This window comes from Akebia trifoliata, chromosome 1 (genome assembly GCF_017979445.1).
Source record: "Akebia trifoliata isolate Shusen 1 chromosome 1, ASM1797944v1, whole genome shotgun sequence".
NCBI classification, from domain to species: Eukaryota; Viridiplantae; Streptophyta; class Magnoliopsida; order Ranunculales; family Lardizabalaceae; genus Akebia; species Akebia trifoliata.
In genome coordinates this window covers 32,642,107-32,664,439 of record NC_141375.1, presented here as the reverse complement: position 1 = coordinate 32,664,439, position 22,333 = coordinate 32,642,107, and the positions used below count along the sequence as shown (strand labels likewise).

At 35.9% G+C, this 22,333-nt stretch overlaps 1 protein-coding gene and 1 pseudogene across 2 annotated transcripts; one reads left to right on the top strand and one right to left on the bottom strand.

The window, feature by feature from the left end:
* Window positions 1-1,513: 1,513 nt before the first annotated feature.
* On the top strand, window positions 1,514-5,274 carry LOC147411858 (uncharacterized; annotated as a pseudogene). Its single transcript, XR_015181306.1, has 4 exons — window positions 1,514-1,837; window positions 2,609-2,735; window positions 3,262-3,429; window positions 4,209-5,274. The product of XR_015181306.1 is annotated as an uncharacterized LOC147411858 (transcript).
* A 1,132-nt stretch (window positions 5,275-6,406) lies between these two features.
* On the bottom strand, window positions 6,407-21,951 carry PEX5 (peroxin 5). Its single transcript, XM_086432491.1, has 17 exons — window positions 21,919-21,951; window positions 21,185-21,198; window positions 20,822-20,921; window positions 19,765-19,902; window positions 19,504-19,687; window positions 17,751-17,944; window positions 16,314-16,568; window positions 15,965-16,087; window positions 15,259-15,417; window positions 12,652-12,845; window positions 11,532-11,778; window positions 9,782-9,866; window positions 8,867-8,976; window positions 8,419-8,643; window positions 7,263-7,328; window positions 6,716-6,810; window positions 6,407-6,623 (listed from the first exon to the last, which is right to left on the bottom strand). Exons 1-17 carry the CDS (start codon window positions 21,949-21,951, stop codon window positions 6,545-6,547), a joined length of 2,301 nt encoding a protein of 766 aa, XP_086288617.1. The 3' UTR covers window positions 6,407-6,544.
* Between the last annotated feature and the right edge of the window lie 382 nt (window positions 21,952-22,333).

Below are 22,333 nucleotides of genomic sequence, written 5' to 3'. Positions count from 1 at the left end.
TTTTACATTTCAACCCCTTATAATTTTACTGGATTTTCTTTTTAACTCGTTTGATTGTTTTTCAATTTTTACTTTTTTAACCTTAAAATATTTGATAATAACCCAAACCCATTAATTTCATTGATTTCGAGTTGTTTTCGTGGGTCATGTTAAAATTACCACAATCTACTCCAATTTTATTTTATTTGTCTCTTTTACCACCTTAACTCGAGAGAGGATGCCTATGTCGTAGGCATTATTGAACTCTAGTCGAGGGTTACCTAATTCATTGATTTGATACTGAATCAATTCGTTGTACAGTTCGCTCTCAATTTGTGTAATTCAATGAATTGAGTTTTTTTTTTCTTACCCCTCTACATCTTGATGATATTTGAGACATCCTCCTAAAATCTTAAATTGATAATATATCTCTTTAACCTTGGCCTTTATTAAAAAAATGGGATGAAAAATGATCAAATACCCTTATCTTCAACCTATAAACAATAGAAACTTATAATTTTTTTTTCTTTCCAAAATTTGCTCTTTTTCACTCTGCTCATCAACTCATCACCTGAACCTTCAAATACCCCAACCTCTATCTACTCCTACAAACAGATTCATTATAGAACGACGATACACGATATCACAAATCCAAATTCAACTTAGTGAACCCACAAATTAAGTAACATAACTCTAATCTATATAATAAAACACAAGGGTGAACCCATCTCTTGTCACAAGATTTATCTTTACTACTATAACGATAAAGTAGATGTGGTGTGACACCAAAATTTGAGTAGTTATAAATGCCCTACCTTTTTTTTAATTAAAATTAATACAATCATATTTATTTTGGTAAAAAATCAAGAAAATGGCAACCCTTTCTTTGTTTTCAAAATTACAAAAATATTTTTTTTTCATGTAAATATAAAACATCCTTTAATAAATATTTTAAATTACATATAAATCCTTTTTAATACATGTGCATTTACACATGTCACCTTCTAGGACCATAATTTCCATAAAAGCATAGACAACATATCTCAAGGACGATTCTTACTTTTTTTTTTCTAATTACATAAAGGGACAACATGTGGAATTGTTGATCATATATATTTTAAAATCTTAAATATTTTATATTATTTTTAAAATAAAATAATTTTTTTATTTTTTCCTCAAGTTAGAACAGTGTGCAAAAAGGAAACCAACGATTTTGACAGTACACGTGGCATTTCCAAAGATGTATTTTAAATTTTGGTAAAAATATAAGCAAATAAAATAAATAAAAAAACCACGTGTCTGATAACAAGGAGGGTTGCTTCAAAGTCGGACTCTGTGTGCCAATTTCGCACTCTACGTGGCATTTCAAAGATGTATTTTAAATTTTTGCAAAAATTTAGGAGCGTAAAATAAATTTTAAATACCACGTGTCTGATAATAAGAAGGGTTGCTTCAAGTTTTGAAGGAAGCTTTCCGCTTCAAAGTCAGACTCTATGTACCCATTTCGCAGTCTTACTTATTACATAACGTGGAAGTTCATAAAATTAAACTAATTTTAGGGTTCCCATTAAAAAGAGGGGAAAATAGAAGAAAAACCCTAATCATCTCTGCATCGCTAACGAAGTTTTGTAACCTCAGATCTCTGAATCTGTTTCTCTCTGAAATCGATTGATGGCTCTGAAGTTTCTGAACAAGAAGGGATGGCACACAGGAAGTCTTCGGAATATAGAGAATGTGTGGAAGGCGGAGCAGAAAAACGACGCAGAGCAGAAGAAATTGGAGGAGCTTCGGAAGCAGATCGAGGAGGAGAGGGAGCGATCCGAGTTTCGTCTCTCCAAGTTCAAGCTGGTCTCGTTCCGTACGTTATTTCCCCTTTATAATCTTCTCCTTATTTTATCGTTCTTCGATGGCTTACGTTGTAAAGTATTTCGTTTTCTATTGGAGATTCAGTCTTCTTCTTAAAAGGACAGGTTTTCTCGAAGTATCTAATTTCTATTTCTTGATCGGTACTTTTAAAGCATCTATAAAACCCATAGATTGATCAAACGCCTATCTAATCGGAATCAATCTCAAGACGTTTTTGTCCCAATTTCAGCTTCTCAAGACAGAGTCTTTGAAGCAACCCCAAGGGGTTGACCTAGTGGCAAGCTTAGCCTTGATAAGCTCCTCATGAAGTGTGGGTCAAGTGTTCGAAACCCCACGAAACAATGAATTCCTTGGGGCCACCCTCCAGGATTTGGTTGACCCTCGACTCAACCAGTTGCACGTAGGACTTTCCGAGGGGGTGGTGCGTGTGACTCTGGGATTATCCTCACTCGAAGGGTGGGGATACCCATGATAAGGGGGAAAAAAGAGATGGGCTTTGAAGCTGCAAATAATCATTTTATATATATATAAAATTATACTTGTCAGTTGTTTTTACTATATAAAGAAAATGAAATATATTCATTTGTAAGGCTAAGAAGGTGGTTTTAACGGCTAGAGTATCATCTTATGTGCGTAAAGAGCAACAACCATTCTCTTTGGGGCTAAAATTGACTGTAATGCACTAATGTATTTGGAAATAGAACTTTACTTAGATTTTATTATTCTATTATTCATTTATTTTCTTCTTATTATTATTTTGCAGAAAGCAAGAGCGATTAGATTTTCTTTACGACTCAGGATTGGCTGTGGGGAAGGGCAGCTCTGATGGATTCAAAGCGCTTGAGGCCTTGCCGAAGACTGAAACTGAAACACCCGCATCCTCCTCCAAGGTATATTTTTTAAAACTAATCATTCAAATCCTTCTATTATGGCCTTCAGTAAATCATCCTTCACATATTCTTCTACATCTACCTTAGGAGAAATGCAATATAATTATCGTAGATAAAATAATATACAATAATACATAAACTGAAGAAAAGTTTGGTGGTTAAAGTGTGGTTGTGGGTGGAGTTTGTTGTTGTCATACGGAGGATTGTGATTCAATCATCCTCAAGCTCATATTTGTTAATGTATATTATTTAGTTTACATTAGGTAGGGATAGTTTTGGTTCTCTACTTTTTATAACTTATTAGTGGCATGTTGGTAATTAATTGGACTAAAAAGGGGAGGAGATGGGAGATAATGTTCACATTTGTTCCTCCTCTATTAGTTCTCTCAATTTTTTTCCCCTTCTCTTGTCCTTTGTTCTTTATTCTAAATGAACTATGAAAGCCTGTGGTTCATGCAACCATTTTTTCTTGATCATGCTTGCAAATCCGTGTACTTTATTTATTTTTTGAATGTGGTTTTTTCAGCCGCAGTCAGTTACTCCGGGAGCTCTATTTGAGGAGAAGCCACAATCTGCCAATGATGCATGGAGGAAGCTCCACACTGACCCGTTGCTCTTGATCCGGCAGCGGGAGCAGGAGGCCCTTTCCCGGATAAAAAATAATCCTATCCAGATGGCCATGATTCGTAAATCTGTAAGTTCACACTTCTTTTCTTGAACCTATTATTTATTTTTTAGATCTGTTGGGACCATTATTTGATACCAACATACATGTTTAATTGGAAATCAGTCTTTTAAGTTCGAAGTTATTGATAATCGGCTAGCTAAAAGTCAAAATTAAATGAATCCAAAGCGCAGAGTACAGATGTCTATATGATCAATATTGGACAGTTTGTTTTACCATCTTGTACAAGACTTCTTGTTCTAGTAATTAACTGGTTTGATGCATGGTCATGAGCATCACCTCATTCCAGAACATTAATTTAATTAGTTAACCAGCTTTAATATTAGAAGGTAATGTCATTTCATTAAACAACATATTTTTATATCCTTGAGTTGAACATAATTTTTTTGAAATTTTGGTTTAATGTATTTGGGATAATGTATCATGACTTTTGCAGTGTATTGTATCATTTATTACGATTTTTCTTTTTTCCATGGATTGAGGCATGATTTACGGTAGATCTGTATTTGTATAGTGCCGCCAGACAATCCCAAGACCTATACTGGGACTTTAGACCATGGTGCCTAGACAGTAAGTTACTGTGGTAAATAATGAGCTAGCCATGTTTGGATTGAAAATTTATAATATTGGGTTCCAATTCATACTCTCCTAACAAGAAAAAAAGAAGGAAATGAAAAAAAGTTGTTTCCAATTTGTTTTCTGAACTGTGATATATGTGCAATATTTTGTGCCCCTAATTGCATGTAGGGTCTGATCTTGCTGCTGATCGTGTCAGTTGGTTTTTGTAGGTTGATTCTAAGAAGACGCATAAGAAGAAACATGATAAGAAGGAACACAAGAAGCACCGTACCAAAAGGCATCGTAATCATTCCTCATCCGAAGGCCAATCAGATTCAGAAAATGCCACTAGCCAAGAGGAAGAAAGAAGAAAGAGGAATCATCGCAATAACTCGAAGGGTGACAGGAGCACATCTGTGCGTAGGTCACACACAGAAGATGTTGCAATTGAAAGAGAGGAGAGGAGAAAGCCGAACCATCACAAATCAGAATACGAGAAGCATTCAACTGAATCCAACCGTACTGCACCCTCTGTAGCATATGAGCATAGGTCAAATCATAAGCGGCGCCATAATGCCCCGAAGCTTTCCGAAGATGAGAAGGCTGCGAGGTTGCGGGAGATGCAATTGGATGCCGAGCTGCATGAGGAGCAGAGGTGGAAAAGGTTGAAGAAGGAGTCAGAGAACGAAGCACGTGAGGCAAACCAGTCAGGTTCAATGCGTGGTCGAAATTTCTTGGATGCTGCTCAGAAGAGTGTTTATGGAGCTGAGAAAGGGGGGAGCTCCACAATCGAGGAGAGTGTTCGTCGTAGAACACATTTTCGGCAGGGACGATCAGAAGCTAGTGAAGGCAATGCTTTTCGACGGTGATAACCTATAAATGTCCTTCTATTATTACCAAGTATTCTATGAAGGAATCCTTTATACCTTCGACGTTGACAGTGGATCATAATCTTCATCTAGTTGTGGGGATCTCTAGAAAGGTCTTGAAGAACAGGATTAAATATCACCCCTAAACTTCTATAAATGGATCCCAAAGATACTACTTGAGGGATTTCGGAGCTCGGAATCTCTATTGTGTGTAAACCTTGATCCTAGTTGCGCATTATCTTGTCCAATGTACAACGCATGCTCGCAAATGGTAACTGACATTGTATACTCCTCCTTTGAATGTCAATTGACATGTACAATCATGCACCCAAGACCATCCAACATTTTTTTTTCTGATGGGTATGAACACCCAACATTTTGAAATAAAAGTACTGAGTACCATCACTAAGTAAGGATTTCACCCTTATGGTGTCCTTGTTCTCACCTTGTGTAATCAAAAACATGATTCTATGCTTCAGGGTTGTAGAGGACAAAATTCTGTGTACTTTGAGAAAAAAAAAAAAGCTCAAAAGGAATTATTTTTTGAATGCTTTTTTTTATATCCGAGTATTATAAGGAAATTTAGAGGGCTTTGGTGTTGGATTGCCGAATTGGTTGAGCAAAACCACCCTTTGTAATTTAAGTGACACATTATTTTCCTCTTGCAGTTTCTATGGTACACCAAACTTTAATTAAAACACCACTCATTTTGAAATTCAGAGGTTCTTAACGTATGGATGGTTGTTATGAGTAAATGTTCAAGTGTTAATAGTAGCTATCTTTTCAAATACAGATAATCTTATGGCTTAATGGTTAAAAACATAGTTTTAGAACTCATTAGTCAATTAAAAACTTAGCTGAGTCAACTTGATTGGATTTTGATATAACCTCAAATTTCAATAGAACAAGCAACTCACCAATTCCACACAAATCATCAAGTCAACTCATAAGATCGGTCAAATTGAATAAAAAATGGGTCAAAACCATAGCGAGTTATGTCTATAATAAAATATTTCTGTAGAGAACTAATTTTTTTTTTAAATTTTCTCTTATAAAGTTATTTGATCCGTCCCAGTTGACAGTTTGACCCGTGAGTTATCGACTTTACAAGGCCCAGTATTTGTAGCACCATGACATGTAGAACTCACACCACCAACTGATAGTGTAAATGTAAATCCTAGGAAAATATATATACACGCATTTTAATGATATAATATTGTGGATCCATCATCTTTCTGACAGCCCAAATATTATTTGACACAAGCCATAGATTATTATTCTTGCAATAAATCGTAGGCTCCCCCATTCAACTTTTAATTTGAACCAAGAACACATGACGCTTTAATTTGATGCAAATACAAGGTTTTGGTCTTTTGGATGTATGCATCCGTGCATGCGTTTCTCTTTCCGAAATCATTATTTCTCACAACCAGTGGGCCTTCTTTTTTTTTTTTTTGGGATTCAGGAATTAATACACCAACACTTCTGTTTTTTTGGAAGGACATCAACACTAATTTGTTTTATTTTGCCTAGTATATCAAATCCAAAAAAAAAATTACAAAAAAAATGAATTTACGTATTGGAATCTCTGGAAGGTTGCAACAAGTCAGTGATATGGCGCACCAAAATTCAAATGCTGCATAACACTAATCACTATTTGGAACTTGTCGTGTAATAACCCCAAGCATATAATATCATCAGAGAGGAAATTCTTTCTGTAGAAAATCGAGATTCCGCGAATCACAAGCATCCAGCATGTCATTTCGAGAAGCACAGCTGGAGAGATATATGAAAGATGAATTGTTCATCTAGGGGAGTTCCTGAATCACAGTGAAATATAAAAACAACTTTCAGTCACATATGCATACCTTAGAGAAATTCTCAAATATTGCCATGCATTATCTGCCTTGGGATTCATAGCAAGTGCTCGCACATAGTAGCGAATAGACTCCTCATACAAACCCTGAAAACAATGAAGGGTTCATACATCAATCTCTCCAACAGCTTTAGAGTGCTACGACAAATGGAACTCTTGCCATAATTTTTCCCCAATTAAAGATTAAACCACACTCCTCAAACATTACAAAGGTTTGGCTTAAATTATAATGTTGTTCAAACAATTTCACTTGTTGCTTACAATTATGATTAGGCTCCTACAAAATCCTAAACCCAAAAAATTGAAATCTAGCTCAAAAAAAGAAAAAAAGAAAATGAAAATGAAAATGAAAAAAAGAGAGCTTTTCAATTAACACTCCAACTTTTACTTATTCTCAGTTATCACTTGTTTTCTTTGTCTTTAATTGGGGTGCCAATAGCAGCTCTCCCTTTAAAAATAAATAAATAAAGCAGACCCTAAATATTAGTTCTTTATCTAGTGCCAACAATATTAACTGAAAACTGAACAGAGGAACAAACCTGGTTCGCGAAACTAATGCCCATATTAGCCCATGCTCTAACATAATTGGGCTTCAAATCTAGTGCCTGGGAACCACCAATAAAACAAGGAATACAAAGACGTTAGAAGATGTGAGATTGATCCAACAGTAAAAAATGATACATGATAGTAGTAGTAGGCCTCAATAACATATAACATGCAAGATTACTAGTGTCAAACTGAATATATTTATTGCTGAGATATCATTGCTTATATATTTAAGTTGTGTGAGCTTAGCAATGTGGGTCCCATCCATAGATAACTGAAACATGTCAGTGACAACAAAAATTAATACTTTGCCTTCTGCAAGGTGTGGGTCCCATGTGAAAAGCAAGATCGGTCTGATCTTTCTTCTTCAAGAACTTTTCAAGTTTGTTGGGCATTGCCATAGTGTCGGGCCATTTCAAAAGTTGGTACAAATAGAACTTCTCCTCTAGTGGTAGGATTATTTGGAGATTGTTTCCCTTTGCAGTATGGAAGGAACATAATAAGAAGGAATTTCAAGGGAGATAAAGAAGAGTAGTATGATACTAACAAAAAAAGTTACTTTACAAAAAAATAAAAAAGGTCAAATCACTTAACGTGGATCCCAACTTGTTATTTCTGAGTCATGCTATGTTATTTAGAAACAAGGCACCACATCATAACTCAGATAGACCAATAAATGAGAAGTAGGCAAGGTTTCCCATACAAAGTTAGACTAGTGCAGCACCAAGCTGGATAAGTTTAGGTAAAGAAGTCAGTCCAGGAAAATAGGATTAGTATGGACACTTTCACAACCCCTACCAAAATGGTGGAATTTACTTTGGTGAGGTTCTTGGCATTCTCTGTCTCATAGTAGCTGATCTTCAATCAAGTAATATATTATTCCAATAGATAACTAGCAGCCACTGTCATTGGATTGCCTCCTATGAAGAAACCTTAGCACTTTAGCCTCAAGGCCTAGGGTCAAGTAAAAGTATCATCAATCATCAATAATTAGGCAACTGGGCAATAACAAGTACTACAAACAAGTTTGTTTCTAAGTAAAAATCCTGACAAGCCTGACTTGCTTTGGGGTTGTTCACACATGCTAATGAGGTCTAACCCCAAGTAATATAGTTGATACAATAATGGTACGGGAATTGGGATAACTACCCGTTGATAAGCTGATATAGCCTCTGTGCTCTGAACACTGTTAGCTTGTGTTGCACCAAGTTTATTCCAAAGAGAGTAATCACGCGGCTTGAGTTTCAATGCAGTCTGAAAGGATGCTATAGCTTTGTCATACTCTCTCGATAAGTTGTAGAGGACACCGAGTACTATGTGGACATCGGCATCATCTGGTGACACCTGAGCAGCTTCATTGAATAACCTAGCAACCTACAAACCAAAAAGAACTAATTTTTTTAGCATTTTACCCCAAACACAGTAGAAAAGAATCTCGATTTGCTTTTTCAGCAACAATAGTCAGCTATGCATTGATCTACTTCAAATCTAGGCAGGAATAATTTATTTCAAATTCACTAGAAGAACCTGAGTAAGCCAAAAATAACAAGTGAACTGAAGGCTATAAATGAAATAGTGGTCTGAAATGGAGTCGTACATCAGCATTATACAGAGAATCAGACTGCTCTGGAGAGGTAAGGGACCCATACTTTGGGTGATGTTGAAGCCATCTATATAGATATTTCAATGCTGCTGCTTGCTCCAACTCTGCAATTTTGTGAATAGAAAGTAATGTTTCAATTGCCAATGTTAATATTTGACACCGTAAAAATTAGTCTTCCCCACTATTTACAAACTCAGACATGTGTAACGAAGTTTTATCCAAGAAAGCTAAAAAAGATGATTCCCCTAAAGTCACAAAAGCCCACCGAATAAGTTTGATCATGATTAATGAAATATAGTTTAGAGGTTTTTTCCATTCTTGTCATAATCAAATCAGATTGTAAGTCATAACAAGTAGGATTTGATTAGAATCGGGAAACAAATCAAATAATTTTCTTTACGGGTTGGAAAAAATATGAAATTATATAAGAATTGTACAAACACTTGCAAATAGTCACTATTATCTACATGGCAATCTCAAAAGATCTTTTGCAAAAAATCAAAATCATGTATCATAATTAAAACATACAAGGAAGAAAAACAAACAATTAGGGTTTTCCTTGTCCTCAGGTGCATTGTTTATGCATTTCTCATCGTTCGTATGTGGTGTTAGGTAACTTGTAAAAACACCCATTACTTTTCTCTCAAGGCTTACAAAGAAAATAAAATACAGATGTAGGTGCCCTAATTTTTACCTAAAATGTGCCTTGTGGTCTCTCATTCTCACATAGCAGGATTTAGTATAATTGTAAGATTCAAATTGTGAATTGTATTCGAATCACAAGGCACGCAAAGAAAACATATGTTTTTTTACCTAAACAGTCACATTAAGATTTGATTTGAATTGTAGGATTCAAATCATACATTGTACATTTACACTTCACAGATACACGAAGAATTATTCACTAACCATTAGTATGACTCACGCCAAGAGCAAGAAGAACTTCCAGGTTTGTTGGATCAACCTCCTGCGCACGCATCATGGCTGCAATAGCCTGCAAAAAAGCACAATTCTTTTTAGTACAAGAAGGCTAAAGAGTAACACATAAAACACGTTCTAATTAATAGACAAAAACCAAGTCAACATAGAAAAATGATGTATTGTCCAGATGTTAATTTAGAAGTTACAAGTTCCAGTAGGACTCAGTATCTGTTTAAGAGATTCTACTGAACACACTCAAATGGTCGAACATCACATTTCTTGACAGCCTTTTTTTTTTATAAAATGCAACAGGGTTGTCCCCACCCCCTTTGGAAGTCGGATTAAACCCTATGGACACGCCCTACCACCAAGTGGGGAGACTTGATCTCATGACTGGGGAGCACACCTAGGTTGTTGAGCCATTACTCCACGGCTCGGGTGGTAATAGCCTAAAACTTTTTTTTTTTTTTGATAAGTAATAGCCTAAAACTCAGTTCCATAAAGCATAGCTGATCTTAGTATCATCCTGTACAAATTTTCTTTTACTTTAGTCAGTACAGATTGTTTCAGTCACATAATACTCAATTCAAGGGGGAAAAAAAGGACAACCAAAACATCATCAACCCATGCGTGTTAAGTGGTAACATCTAACTAAACTAAGTCGGCATAAGATGCATGCCTGTCAAATTTATGGAAAACTCAATTTTTAAAGCTTGAGCACAAAGCCAAGAGTAACTATTTTATCTTTGTTCATATAAATATGCAAAGATAAAATTCAATATGTTTGTAACTTTCCCCCCCTGAAGATGTACTGTGAGAAAGAGATAAGAAGATTTATGCACAAATTGGCATTCACATAATAAGAAAAGAGACCCCCTCCCCCCTCCCAAAAATCGGTTATTCCCTATATTTTTTAGTTGAGATACATATCATCATCATAAGCCTTATCACAGCTCACAACTATATGAGATTTGAAATAGAAATATTGTTCCTCCATCAAATGCTATCTAAAGCTACATCTTTTCGTTAAGCTACGTGGCATTAATCTTTTCTTATTACCTCAATCAGCCTTGTTTTGGCCTTGCTCTCACTCTTTATGAAGCTTCAGCCTGCATGTTCCTCCTAGTAAGTGGTATTGTCGGTCTTCACAATTACCAAACCTTAGTTATATGAGCCTTCTACCCTAGGTGTTGCTCCCTCACATGCTTCCTCAAATTATCCAATTAAATGGTTTGAAAATGCCACTTTTCCTGTCTGTCAGCTGCTCTCGCTTCGTGCAACTAGGGACCAAACAACCCCTCAAATCTATTTCTCAAGTAATTTTCTTCAGTCATTAGTGCATTTTAATGATTGTTTCTTTTCTGCCACTTACTTTTTCCTTATTGATAGCATAATAAGTTAACTTTGAGAGGGAAGAAAGAAGGCAGGGAGGGAGGAAGGGAGATAGGTTCTCAGAGAGTTCAATTTTAACTTTAATTTGTTTTCTCACAACTACCGTCCTAAATTTTACTCTCCACAGGAGATCTTGACCTGAAATTAAATAGTATCAAAGAGCATTTAATGCAATTGCATAACCTAAATTCTAAATGAAAATGGCATGAATCAATGTGAAAGAAATGGAATGATAAAGAAATATCCTGGGGCCAGGTAGTTATAGTGGGATCCCCAACTAGGTTGCATAACAATGTAGAATATGAAAGAACTTCCAAAAACAAAATTCTGAAATTCGAAAATATACCTGCTGATCATCATCGTTTTCAGCATGTGTTATTCCAAGTAGCCTCCAACCTTCAGCATTGTCAGGGTTCTTTAGAACTTCAGCTTCTAAAGCAAGGACAGCTTCACTCAAAAGCCCTTTACGAAACAGTTCCTGTCCTTCTTTCAATGGATTAGGATGACCGACGTAAGGGTTCATATCAGAGAAGACATAGACCCCCCTTGAAGTCTCAGATCGTTGCTTGGCAGCCGCTTGCTCATTTAAGTACCTATTTATTGATGTCAAATAAAATACTCGTGAAAATAAAGGAAAAAAATATAAAGGTCATAAGAGGGGCCTTGTAACAATTCTGGCGCGGTCAAAAACCTTGTCCTACCATGTAAAATTAATGAATCAAGGGAAAAACAGGAAAACATCATTAAAAAGAAAAATGGAAATAAAATGATCAGGAACGAAGTAAAAAAAAGAGTGAATAACTTCTTCTGTTATGTAACTAGAGAGACTACCATTTTCTTGAAATAAGTAGATCAAAAAAGGGGAGAAAACAAGAATTGACCCAACTCAAATATCTTTCCTTAGATCTATGTTTCCACTAACAGAAACATGTTTGAGGACTGAAGGAATAGAATCCGCCAGTCCACCACCTAACAGTTGTGACATAGTGCAGCTTCCAATTCGAAATGCTTCATAACTAACCAATAAAAGATTAAACCACTGAGCCGAGAAAAAGAACAGAAATCAGATCTGAAATGTATATAATCCTCCAAGGAGATTAGTAGTAAACTGGATTTTTCACAATATTAGCAAAATAAAGGAGACACAGCATAAGGAACACAAAATCAACATGAAAGCAAAAAGACTATGCATTTAAATCCCGCTTTTATTTGTCAAAGGATGAACCATGAAATACCATAAGCCCAAGACTATCCATAAAATCAATCAAGGAGAGATACCTTTCAAGAGGTTTTGCAATCATCTAAACATTGAATTAAAGAAATCCAAATTGAGCATTACCAGAAGGCACATCACTAAATGGAATATGCCTAATCATGAAATCAGTATGAAAATATCCGTATAGGAACTATAGTGGTTCACCCTAGATACACTTCAATGACTATCTCATGAGGGTGGCAAAACTTACTCATTGTACACACTAGCCCAGTTATCAGCTGAACTGTCCCCCAATGCTCCCTCACCGACCTGTTGCCCGAATTCTTCCACCCAGTCCTGAACATGCAACTTGGAGAACTCATTGACCCACTGATCATCGACCAATCCATGTTGCTCACTTTGAGTGGCGAACTCATTCGCCCATCTATCAGCACCATGAGAAAGCTAAAAGGCCATGAGGTCAGGTAGCAGAAATTAGTGACTAAAAGGGAGAATCAGCGAAAAATAAATCCACTGAAATATTGAACTCCATATTCACATTTCCATTTCAATAAAAAAGGATCATAGGACCTTCAAAAAAATTTCTTGACCTTCCTCCCTGGATATGAGGCATATTTGAAAAACATATTTCCTCAGCAAAGCTGAATTTGCTACCCTAATATTCATAAATCCTAATCCCCCTATCTTATTCAATTAGAAGATGGATTTAATTTTACTGAGCAGGATCTATGATTACCAACCTTGCAATTAACAAATCCCGAATCAGCTAGTTCTATCGTAACTTCACACTCCTAGGCAAAGAAAACACATGAAAGAAATAGGTTGCGACTAACAGAGTAATTTCCCTCCTTTAGAAAGTTACCTAGCTTTCCATAAACCCAAATTTCACCACCCTTTCAATGACGGAATTGCAAATGCTTAAGCACCTGCCTAATGCCTATAAGGTGCCCCAAGAAGAATTCCTAGATAGGAAATCCGGAACGAAATGAAACCGACCACAAACACCTTCCTCTCGTGCAAATTCATAGCCAGGCCTGGCAACACCCGAAAGAACAAAGACGCCCTCTAAAAAATATGATAATGAGGATCGAGGAAAACAAGGGCGTCAACTGCATCTTGTAAGTGAGACGCCCTAGGCCCACCCATAGTTAACGATTCATTGTTCAGAAAAAATTCGTCACAAGAACAGTTCATTTAAAATTTCGGCTAAAAACAGAGAATGAGAAAATGAGATATAAGAATGATTTGGGAATAATTCAATTAAGACACTAATTTTTTTTCAAAGTTTTGTATATATAAATTATTTACAACCATCGCCCATATATTTAGGAAACTCTCCAATCTCCATTAGATTTATTACATTTGTATGACATTTTTCAAAGTCACCACAATTAACCTTTGTATTCGAACTCATCCTTTTGTAAATCAAGTATTTCAATGTATACGGTGTTAATCTATTTCTCCTATTTGCTTCTGCAATTTAAATCCTATTCAATTTTTCTTACGTGTTGATGAACTATATGATCGACTTGTGATATGAATACAAATCTTCTGAACATGAGAACAATCAAAACCTTATAAAGTTCTCCTATAAACCTGGGAATGCATGGCCTCAATCTTGAGTCCATGCAATTATTTGCTATTAGAAATCCATTTGGGAATTGCTTGCCCTCAAGGAAAGTTCCTTGTTCAAGGACAATCATTGCAGGGGATATCCACTTTAATACTAGCAGCAAGCATGGTACAAAAATGCTTTTTTTTTTTTTTTGTTGAAAAAGTCACATTTAAAATACTTCTAGTGATTAAAGAGAGTGAAGAATGAGTTATTTTTTGAAAAAAAAAAAACAACCCGTTTTAATGTTTAAAACACATTTTTATGTTTTCAACACATTTTTTTTAAATACAACATAATTTCTATCGACTTAATTTTATGGCATTATAGTTGTTGTGATTTGGATCATGAATATTATTTAATGTGGGATTTGATATGCAATGTAGGATTTGGTGATTCATAAATAGAGTTTACTATAGGATTTGATGATAGTGTCTTGATGTAATGATTTTTAGTTTTTTTCTTTATAATAGTATGTCATTTTGCTTGAAAGATAAACTTCTTTTTAACATCATACGATATATAATTATGTGTGAAAACATGTTATCATGCATAGATGTTCAATAGTGTATTTTTAGCTAAAAAATATATTGGTGGCTTTGAACAAATGTCTAATGTATCAAACACACACACACCTTTTTTTAATATTTTCTTTCTATATTTAATCATCCTTTTCAATTCTCTCATTTTTTCTGAAATTTTCTTGTGTGTTAAACCCCTACTCCTACATTGTGACCATGGATGCAAACATTTCTGTTAGGATTTTATACATAGAACTAACTAAACTAATAGCTCAAACTTACTAATAGAAATCACATATTAAGTTATATTTTTAGTTTGGAGGTCTTCATGCTTTCCTTATTCCTTTTTCCCTTTTTTGGATTCCAAATCTACCTAGGACTAGGAGTGGAAAAATGATCCAAGGGTCAATGGGCCTGGAAGTGTATTCCATGTGTCATACAAAAGGTCAGTGAGTAAAGTAGCTACCAAACTTCTGGGCGTACGAGGAGGACTCATTCAATGGATTTGATAGATTAGGAAGGCACAAAAAAATTTTAAAAGGAGGGAGGCATATCAAATACTTTCATTATCCAGTGAGTTGAGTCAAGAAAACTCATTTTCAACTCAAAAGAAGGGAAAAAAAAATAAAAAACTCTCAACCAATAAATGGTTAGACCGACACCAGCAAAAAAAAAAAAAAAAACTAACTTCGAGTATTCTAAGAAAGAAGTACCATCTACGTACCTCAAACTGGTTAGCCCACGAATTAGGAACATTATGTTGTTGTTGATATTCCTCAGCCCAATTACCTGGGGCAGATATCTCAGCTGACTTAACTTGATTATCATCAATAATAAGTTCTCCACGGCTCATCTTTGACACAAATTGAAGAAACTTTGAATTCTGTGAGGAAAAAAGAACAAATAGAGACTTATTTGAGCAAATTATTTGTAATCAGACGACAGCTATTCTGTCCAAGATGGTTCTTCTCTTGGAGATGCTGACAAAGACACTCCAGAAGAATCTCAGATGTGTTCATGTTTCACATTGCCCTAGTGGGTGGACGGTACAGGAAGACTCCTGCAGAGTGGAGTGTCCGGCCAATAATGGATCCTATGCACACAAGCAGGGGAGGAGCCAGGATTTTGCCCATGGATAACGAGTAGAAATTTTTTTGTGGGGGCAATAGTGGAGGATTTTTTTATCCGCCGCTAATATCTGTCGCAATAGCTCATTACTCTATAGACTTTGAAAATTCTTGTAGGGGCAAGTGTCCCCACTGTAAATCCGCCCCTTCACACAAGTGGGACAGCCTGTCTTTAAAATTCTAATTTATGTTGGTATGTATATTCTCCACAGTCGACATAACAGAGAACTTGGATGGAATTCAATAAAGACAAGTGCAATATCTGAAAATTTTAAATGGAGAGAACTGATAGCATATATAAACCTGAAATTTTGGGTCATTATTTTGAGCTAATGTATGTGCAAGCATACGAGTCTGCTCCATTGCAGCTACATTTGAGAAATTTGCACCTCTCATTTGACCCATAGACGTCATCTGAGATTGTTCCTGTAAATAATTAAAAAACCATAAGGTCAATGCATTATGATTTGAGGTAAGTAGAAATTACAGAGATTCAAGTTAATGTGGAGAGCAAGTTTTAACTATGAGATCTAAATAATTCGTAAGTATGACAAATAATTTTCAGATAGGCACTATTGTTATAAACTCATATTTGTCCAGAGTAAAAGACTCGCTACAGTAAACAATTCGGACTCGTTATAATGTTCCCAACCTGTTCAAATTCAGAGGCCCAACCATTAGTGCCATGTTGTTGTTCAAATGAGTGGGCCCAGGCTTCGGGGTTACCAAGCGATGCTGTGTGTTGGTTATATTCAGCAACCCATCCATCTGCAGCATGAGGAGCCCTAGCTCTTAGGGCACCTTGAGACTCATTCCAATATTCTTCCAACTCTCGAGATCTCCCAGGTAGAGGCCCCTTAGCCCGAAGATCACTATCGATATCTAAAGAATGTAACAGTGCATTCACCTGAGAAAAGAACCAATGTTGATAAAATCCAATGTGTAAATGTATAAAAGAGAACAAAAACAAACGTATACTGCAAACTCCCCAAAGGGGCTGTAGTTTCCTTGTGGCATGGAAAACGACTTGATTTTGGTTGTTCAGATTCAACCAGCAAATTTGGTGGTTGAATATAATCTGGGGTCTGGCCAGTGTGCAGGTAGAACCAGAACAGACCATTGATAAATTATTGGAAAAAAAAAGGGAACCAGAACCAGTAATTAATAGTTGGGCTTGAGACAATTTGAATCTAAATCACCAAACCAGGTCTGAAGGGAATCCAGACCTGTCTCTTTAACGATGTCAGGTCTGAAACATATCTTTCTTGGGTCCAACTAAAATCTGCTTACACAAAAGAAAGACTAATGCTTATTTTACTTGATTCTGTCTCCAAGGAGAGGCAAATTTTCCCAAGTCTAAAACCACCATACCCAGGTCTGAAGTCTGAATTAAGGGGATCCATACCCCTCTCTTTTAACAATTGGTCAGGTATGAAACGTGTCTTAGTTGGGTCCAATTAAAATCTGTTTACACAAGATAAAGAGTAATGCTTATTTTACTCAATTCTATATACAAGGAAAGACAAACACTCCGGATTCCAGAGATAGATGGCAGTAGAAAACCATGTTGATTTCCTACTTTTAACACTTCTAAATCCACCAAGGCTACAACATTATTTACCTTTCCAAACTAACATTATCTCTTGGTAAACAGGATTATTTTCCTTCTTTTCCCCCCTTTTTCAAATTTCCTTTTTCGTTGGTAGGTAACACAATTAAGGCTAGAAAGCTAGAGCAGGGGCAAAAGGGAAATATGAATCCTTGTGTAGAATGTACAGAACGAGTGACCTCCCCATGAGGGGAGCAAGTGTTTAAGAAAGAAGAAAGTGACAAAACACACCTTCCTAATCTACATGTAAGACATTGTAAAACTATTAAATGGGTTTCTGGCATTGGTATGATCAGGTCAATTTTGAGGTGTACTAAACCCTCCAATATGAGTTTGTCCAGATCAGCTTTTTCGAAGAAGGATTAGAATTGGACCAATTTTATAAATGGATTTATATCTGGACCTAGACCAATCCAACTAACAAACAGGGGGCCTGGGAACTATCCTCTCATAATAACAACCAAGAGAACTATGCCAAACCTGTGCATTGATAAAATCTTCACTCTTATCTGCAAAGAAATGTCGGGCCATTATGCTGCTACGATCACGTATACATTGTTTGTCACCTTCAGACAATCCCAAAACTGGAAGCAATGTAGGGGAGAAAGGAATACCAACACGGCTACTTTCCACGAAAGAGTGCAAAAAACTCGTTAACACTCTCTGTGGGGGTCCTGCAAGGCAGAAAATTTTGGTGTAAATCAAAAAGTTCGGCTTCTAACATCGAAGGCTTCACAAACCTTTTTTTCTTTTTTTGTTTTCCAAAATGTGATCATACCAAGTAATAGGTTAACTTTTTTTAAACTACTATAAATAGGAAATTTCAAAGCTTCAATATTCCATCAATTTAGAGAGCATCATTGTTAACATCTTCACCTTGTTTAGTGAGGTCATGGAGCCTAAATGCTTCTTACTAGTAAATAGCTATCACCACACCAAGACGGCCTTTTCTAGCTACATGAAACAATCCTATGTCAAAATGAGGAATTAAAAGGGTTTTCACTTGGTATGAAAAACTAAAACAAGGGGGTGTAATACACTTTAACACCCAATAAACCCTACATCGTGTGAGTCGTATATGGATTGACGCCAAACACTAATATGACATGTCTAACACGGTCCCGTCAAGAAACTAGTGTTACCTGGGTACTTCTACTTTTAGAATTTTGTTGTACCAACACTTGGTGGCACTTGAACACTCCTCAACATGGCACCACACTTGCGGGCATGTATGAATAAAAAAACATATGATGTCATCAAAGTGTGTCTTGTCTCAATACAATAAAATGAAGTGCCCTTTTAGGAAAAATATATATAGAGTATCGTGTAAAGAAACACAACTTATAAATAAAAATGCTTGGGGCCTTATATTATTTGCATGAGCATGATTACGAAAATGTTAAGTTAGGTGCTGTTATGAATAGTTTTTCGTGTAGTAGGTTATGCAACCAGCTCTCTAAGATTTCCCTATAGTTTTGGTTCACTAATACGTGCTTTATATCCAACACACCAAACAATTCGCATATCTTATTCTTTTTGTCTTTTTCATCATACCATCTCTAAAATAGTTTCAGCAATATAAGCATAATTTCTAAAAGAGTTTTTGGATCATATCCATCCAATTTTATTTCTCGGCTTTTCTATAGTTTGTCCAGCCGTATCATTGTATTTGATTTTTCATTCGTTAGCACACCAAACACCTGTTGACACCCATTCCATGCATCTAGGTAACACTACCAGAAACCCAAAATACACAACACATCCATTTACATGTTTATAATATACTGTTTTAGCTATGTTTCACTCAGAAGTTTTCTCTAGTTCCATATACCATAGAGCTTCAAATTACTCAACAAGTATTTATAATATTACAAAACTACATCAGTTCTTAACAACATAGTAATTAGTATATGGAGGATGAGACACACCAACACTTTTTTAAAAATCCATTTTTGAAGAAAAACACTAGAATAATGTGTGGCACTGTCACAAAGGCCCCCACAAGACAATACGTGTCCAACACGGCAAAAACTCTTAAATGCCCGCGCTGTTTTACTACATTGCTTAGGTGAATTGTGTTTATGCATTGCTCAAAAAATAAAAAGAAAATTACATGAGTTGTTTTTGGGTTTCATGTAAATTGATTTTTATTAGAGAATTTGGCACTTGAGCAACACAAATAATAAGAACTTCAAACGTTACTTTGAAAGGACTAGCGTCTTCTCAGACTAACCATTCCAAGTGGGTTGAAGCTGAGAACTAACTCCACTATCATAAATTTGTTCGAACTCGGCGAAATGGGGATGGCTTTCTCTTGGATGAGCATGAGGAGGAACTTGAGGACGTTGGATCTCATCCCAAGCAACTGCAAGACCGCCCTGACCAGCAGGGTTGATGTCCCGGAAGAATTCTGAACTCTGAGAGGTGGAGAATATGATCAGAGTAGCTCTACAAGACTCGGTACAAAATTATTAAAAGAAAAATAATATCAAACCTGAGCATCGGGACGCTGGTATTGGTGTTGATCATACTCGAACCCAGGTAGTGTAGACAACTGCCCATCAGTTGCAGGGAACAAAGGAGGGGCATCTCGACCTGTATGTGTTGTCACGGGAAGCTCATTCACCTTTTCCTGTTTAAAAATACAAGAAAGATCACAAATCCTTACTAATCAAAACATTTTTTTTTTTTTGGCAGATTACATTAGCTGGACATGATAAAAATGAAGGTCAAACAACTCCAGGATTGTGAGAGAAACCTATGTACAATGCATAGTCCCAAAATTTTACAAATTTTTTTCTCCAAATTTTTTCAAAAAAATTTGTAAAATTTGCAGAGCAAGTGATCAGCTGATTAAATCAGCAAATTGACGAATTAATAGATGTTTTATCTATTAATTGCCTGATAGGTAACATTTTCACCCTTCAACCTTGAATTTTATCTTAAAAATTTTCAAATCTCAAGAACAAGATAGGGCTTTTAGGGAGGTTAAAAATGATGGATTTCGGAAAGAAATGCAAAAAAACAAAAAAACAAAAACATTAGTATAAACTCTGAAATTTTCCCAAAATTTTTACTAAACTTTCTCGAATTTATTGGAATTATCTAAATTGAACCCCCGACAAATAATTGCCGAATCCAAACTTGGTTACTATGCTTGTATGACTATGGGTTTCAAAGAATTTAATTGTAAGCCTCAACATAATTGTCATAACCAGATACAATTTTAAGCTGAACCGTCAAATTAGTAATTAAAAAAAAAATTGATCCGTTTTTCTTACTACTCAAAGATAAAGATCATAATTAGAAGCTTAAGCAATATTGGAGATTGAATGAAACCCATAGTGAGACTGAATCAAATGAAGATTCAACACAAATTCAAAGTTACCAACAAAACACAAGCCCAAATTCCCAAAATATATATATATTTTTAAAAAATTAAAAGAAATTGGTGTACAATTCAAGGAGAAATACAACAAGAAGATGTTTCAGATTGTAACAAAGAAACATTGGGGGGTCGACCTTGACCTAGAATCATAAAAGAGACGCACCAGTGGAGTCTTAGAAGAAGAACCAGTGAGGGTATTAGCGAGGGCGCCGAAAGGGTTTGAAGAAGAAGAAGAAGAGCCTGGAATTCTACCTCTTTTGTTCCTTTTTATTTATTTGTTTAATTATTTGATTTTGTGTTTTTTTTTATAGGTGAGGATTAAATGGGAACGAAGCGGTTCTGCGGAAGACTATTTCGGGGAAAGGACGTCTTTGCTTCGTTATCTTCATCGTTTTGTGTGCTCGTGTACATTTTAGAGAGATTTACTCGGCTGACCCAACTCTTGCATTTTTATTACAAAAATGCCCTTCAAGTTCTCACAACTCCAAAGGAATCTTACTTTTATGAAGTTTGTTACCTACCAAACCTTGAAGTGGAGATCTACAGCATAATATTCAAATTAATAATATTAATTTGTTATTTAAAATACCTTAGAGTAGATCGTAGCTGAATCAATTTGTGGCATCCTACAATATGATCTAATGGGAAAGAGTAATGGATGATAAAATTCTAAGAACTCTGGAATTTATGTTTTTTAAAAAGAGAGTTAATTTTCATCGTTGAATTTTAGTTTTAAATTAGGAATTTGTTAATCATCCATTTTTAACACCTTCAATCAAGTTAAAAAGGATTTTTTATTTTTATTTTTGTTTTGAATATGAGTTTTTTCATGAAATCTAATGGTGTTGGATTGACAATTTAATAATCCATGTGGATCCAAAGACCCTTAAGGTGTGTTTGATTGCACATGAAAAATAGGGTGGAAAATCAATTTCCATGGAAAATGACATTTTTCAAATGTTTGATTCCATATGGAAATGAAAATTCATTTTCCACTCCATTCAAAAAGTCTACTAAATCATGGATTTCACTTTCCCACCCATATGGGTGGGAAAATGAAATCCACCTATATTTTCCATCCTCAATTCTTCCCTACCACCACCACTACTACCACCACCACCACCACCATTACACTAACCTCGTCGTCGTCACCATCGCCGTCGTCGTCGGCTCCGTCTCCGACCACCTTCTCTCTCTCTTTTCTTCTTCTCCATCCCTCACCTCCTCCGTCACTACTACCATCACGTTCTCCTCACTTACCTCCGTCGTCGCTATCGTTGTCGTCGCAGTCATCGCCGTCGCCACCACCGTCGTCGCCGCCGCCACCTTCATCGCCACATCCTCCCTCCTCCCTCTTCCTCATCATCTTCTTCTTCCTCTCCCCCTCCTCTCATCTTCTTCCTCCTTTTCCTCTTCTTTTTTTTCATATTTTTCCATGATTTTATCAAAGTGAAATCAAACAATGGAATTTGATTTTCCAACCCTACTATTTTCCACAACTAATTTTCCATGGATTTCAAATTCCATGGAAAGTGATTTTCCATGCAATCAAACATACCCTTAGTAAGATTTGAAATCTGACTAAGTTAGTCATGCTAGCCTTATTCACAAAGTATGGTTTTAAATCTTGGTTTCGTGTCTAGTCTCGTCCATGCTAGATACTGAGTCATTTTGA

What these genes read in the sequence shown, in the direction of transcription:
- PEX5 (XM_086432491.1), bottom strand. Translation starts at nt 21,951, where the DNA reads ATGACTGCGACGACAACGATAGCGACGACGGAG. An exon ending in GCTTCAACCCACTTGGAATG is followed by an intron (nt 17,945 to 19,503) that starts GTTAGTCTGAGA and finishes TCTGCCTTGCAG; the next exon opens with GACCCCCACAGAGAGTGTTA. An exon ending in TATTTGAGAATTTCTCTAAG is followed by an intron (nt 6,624 to 6,715) that starts GTATGCATATGT and finishes ATATCTCTCCAG; the next exon opens with CTGTGCTTCTCGAAATGACA.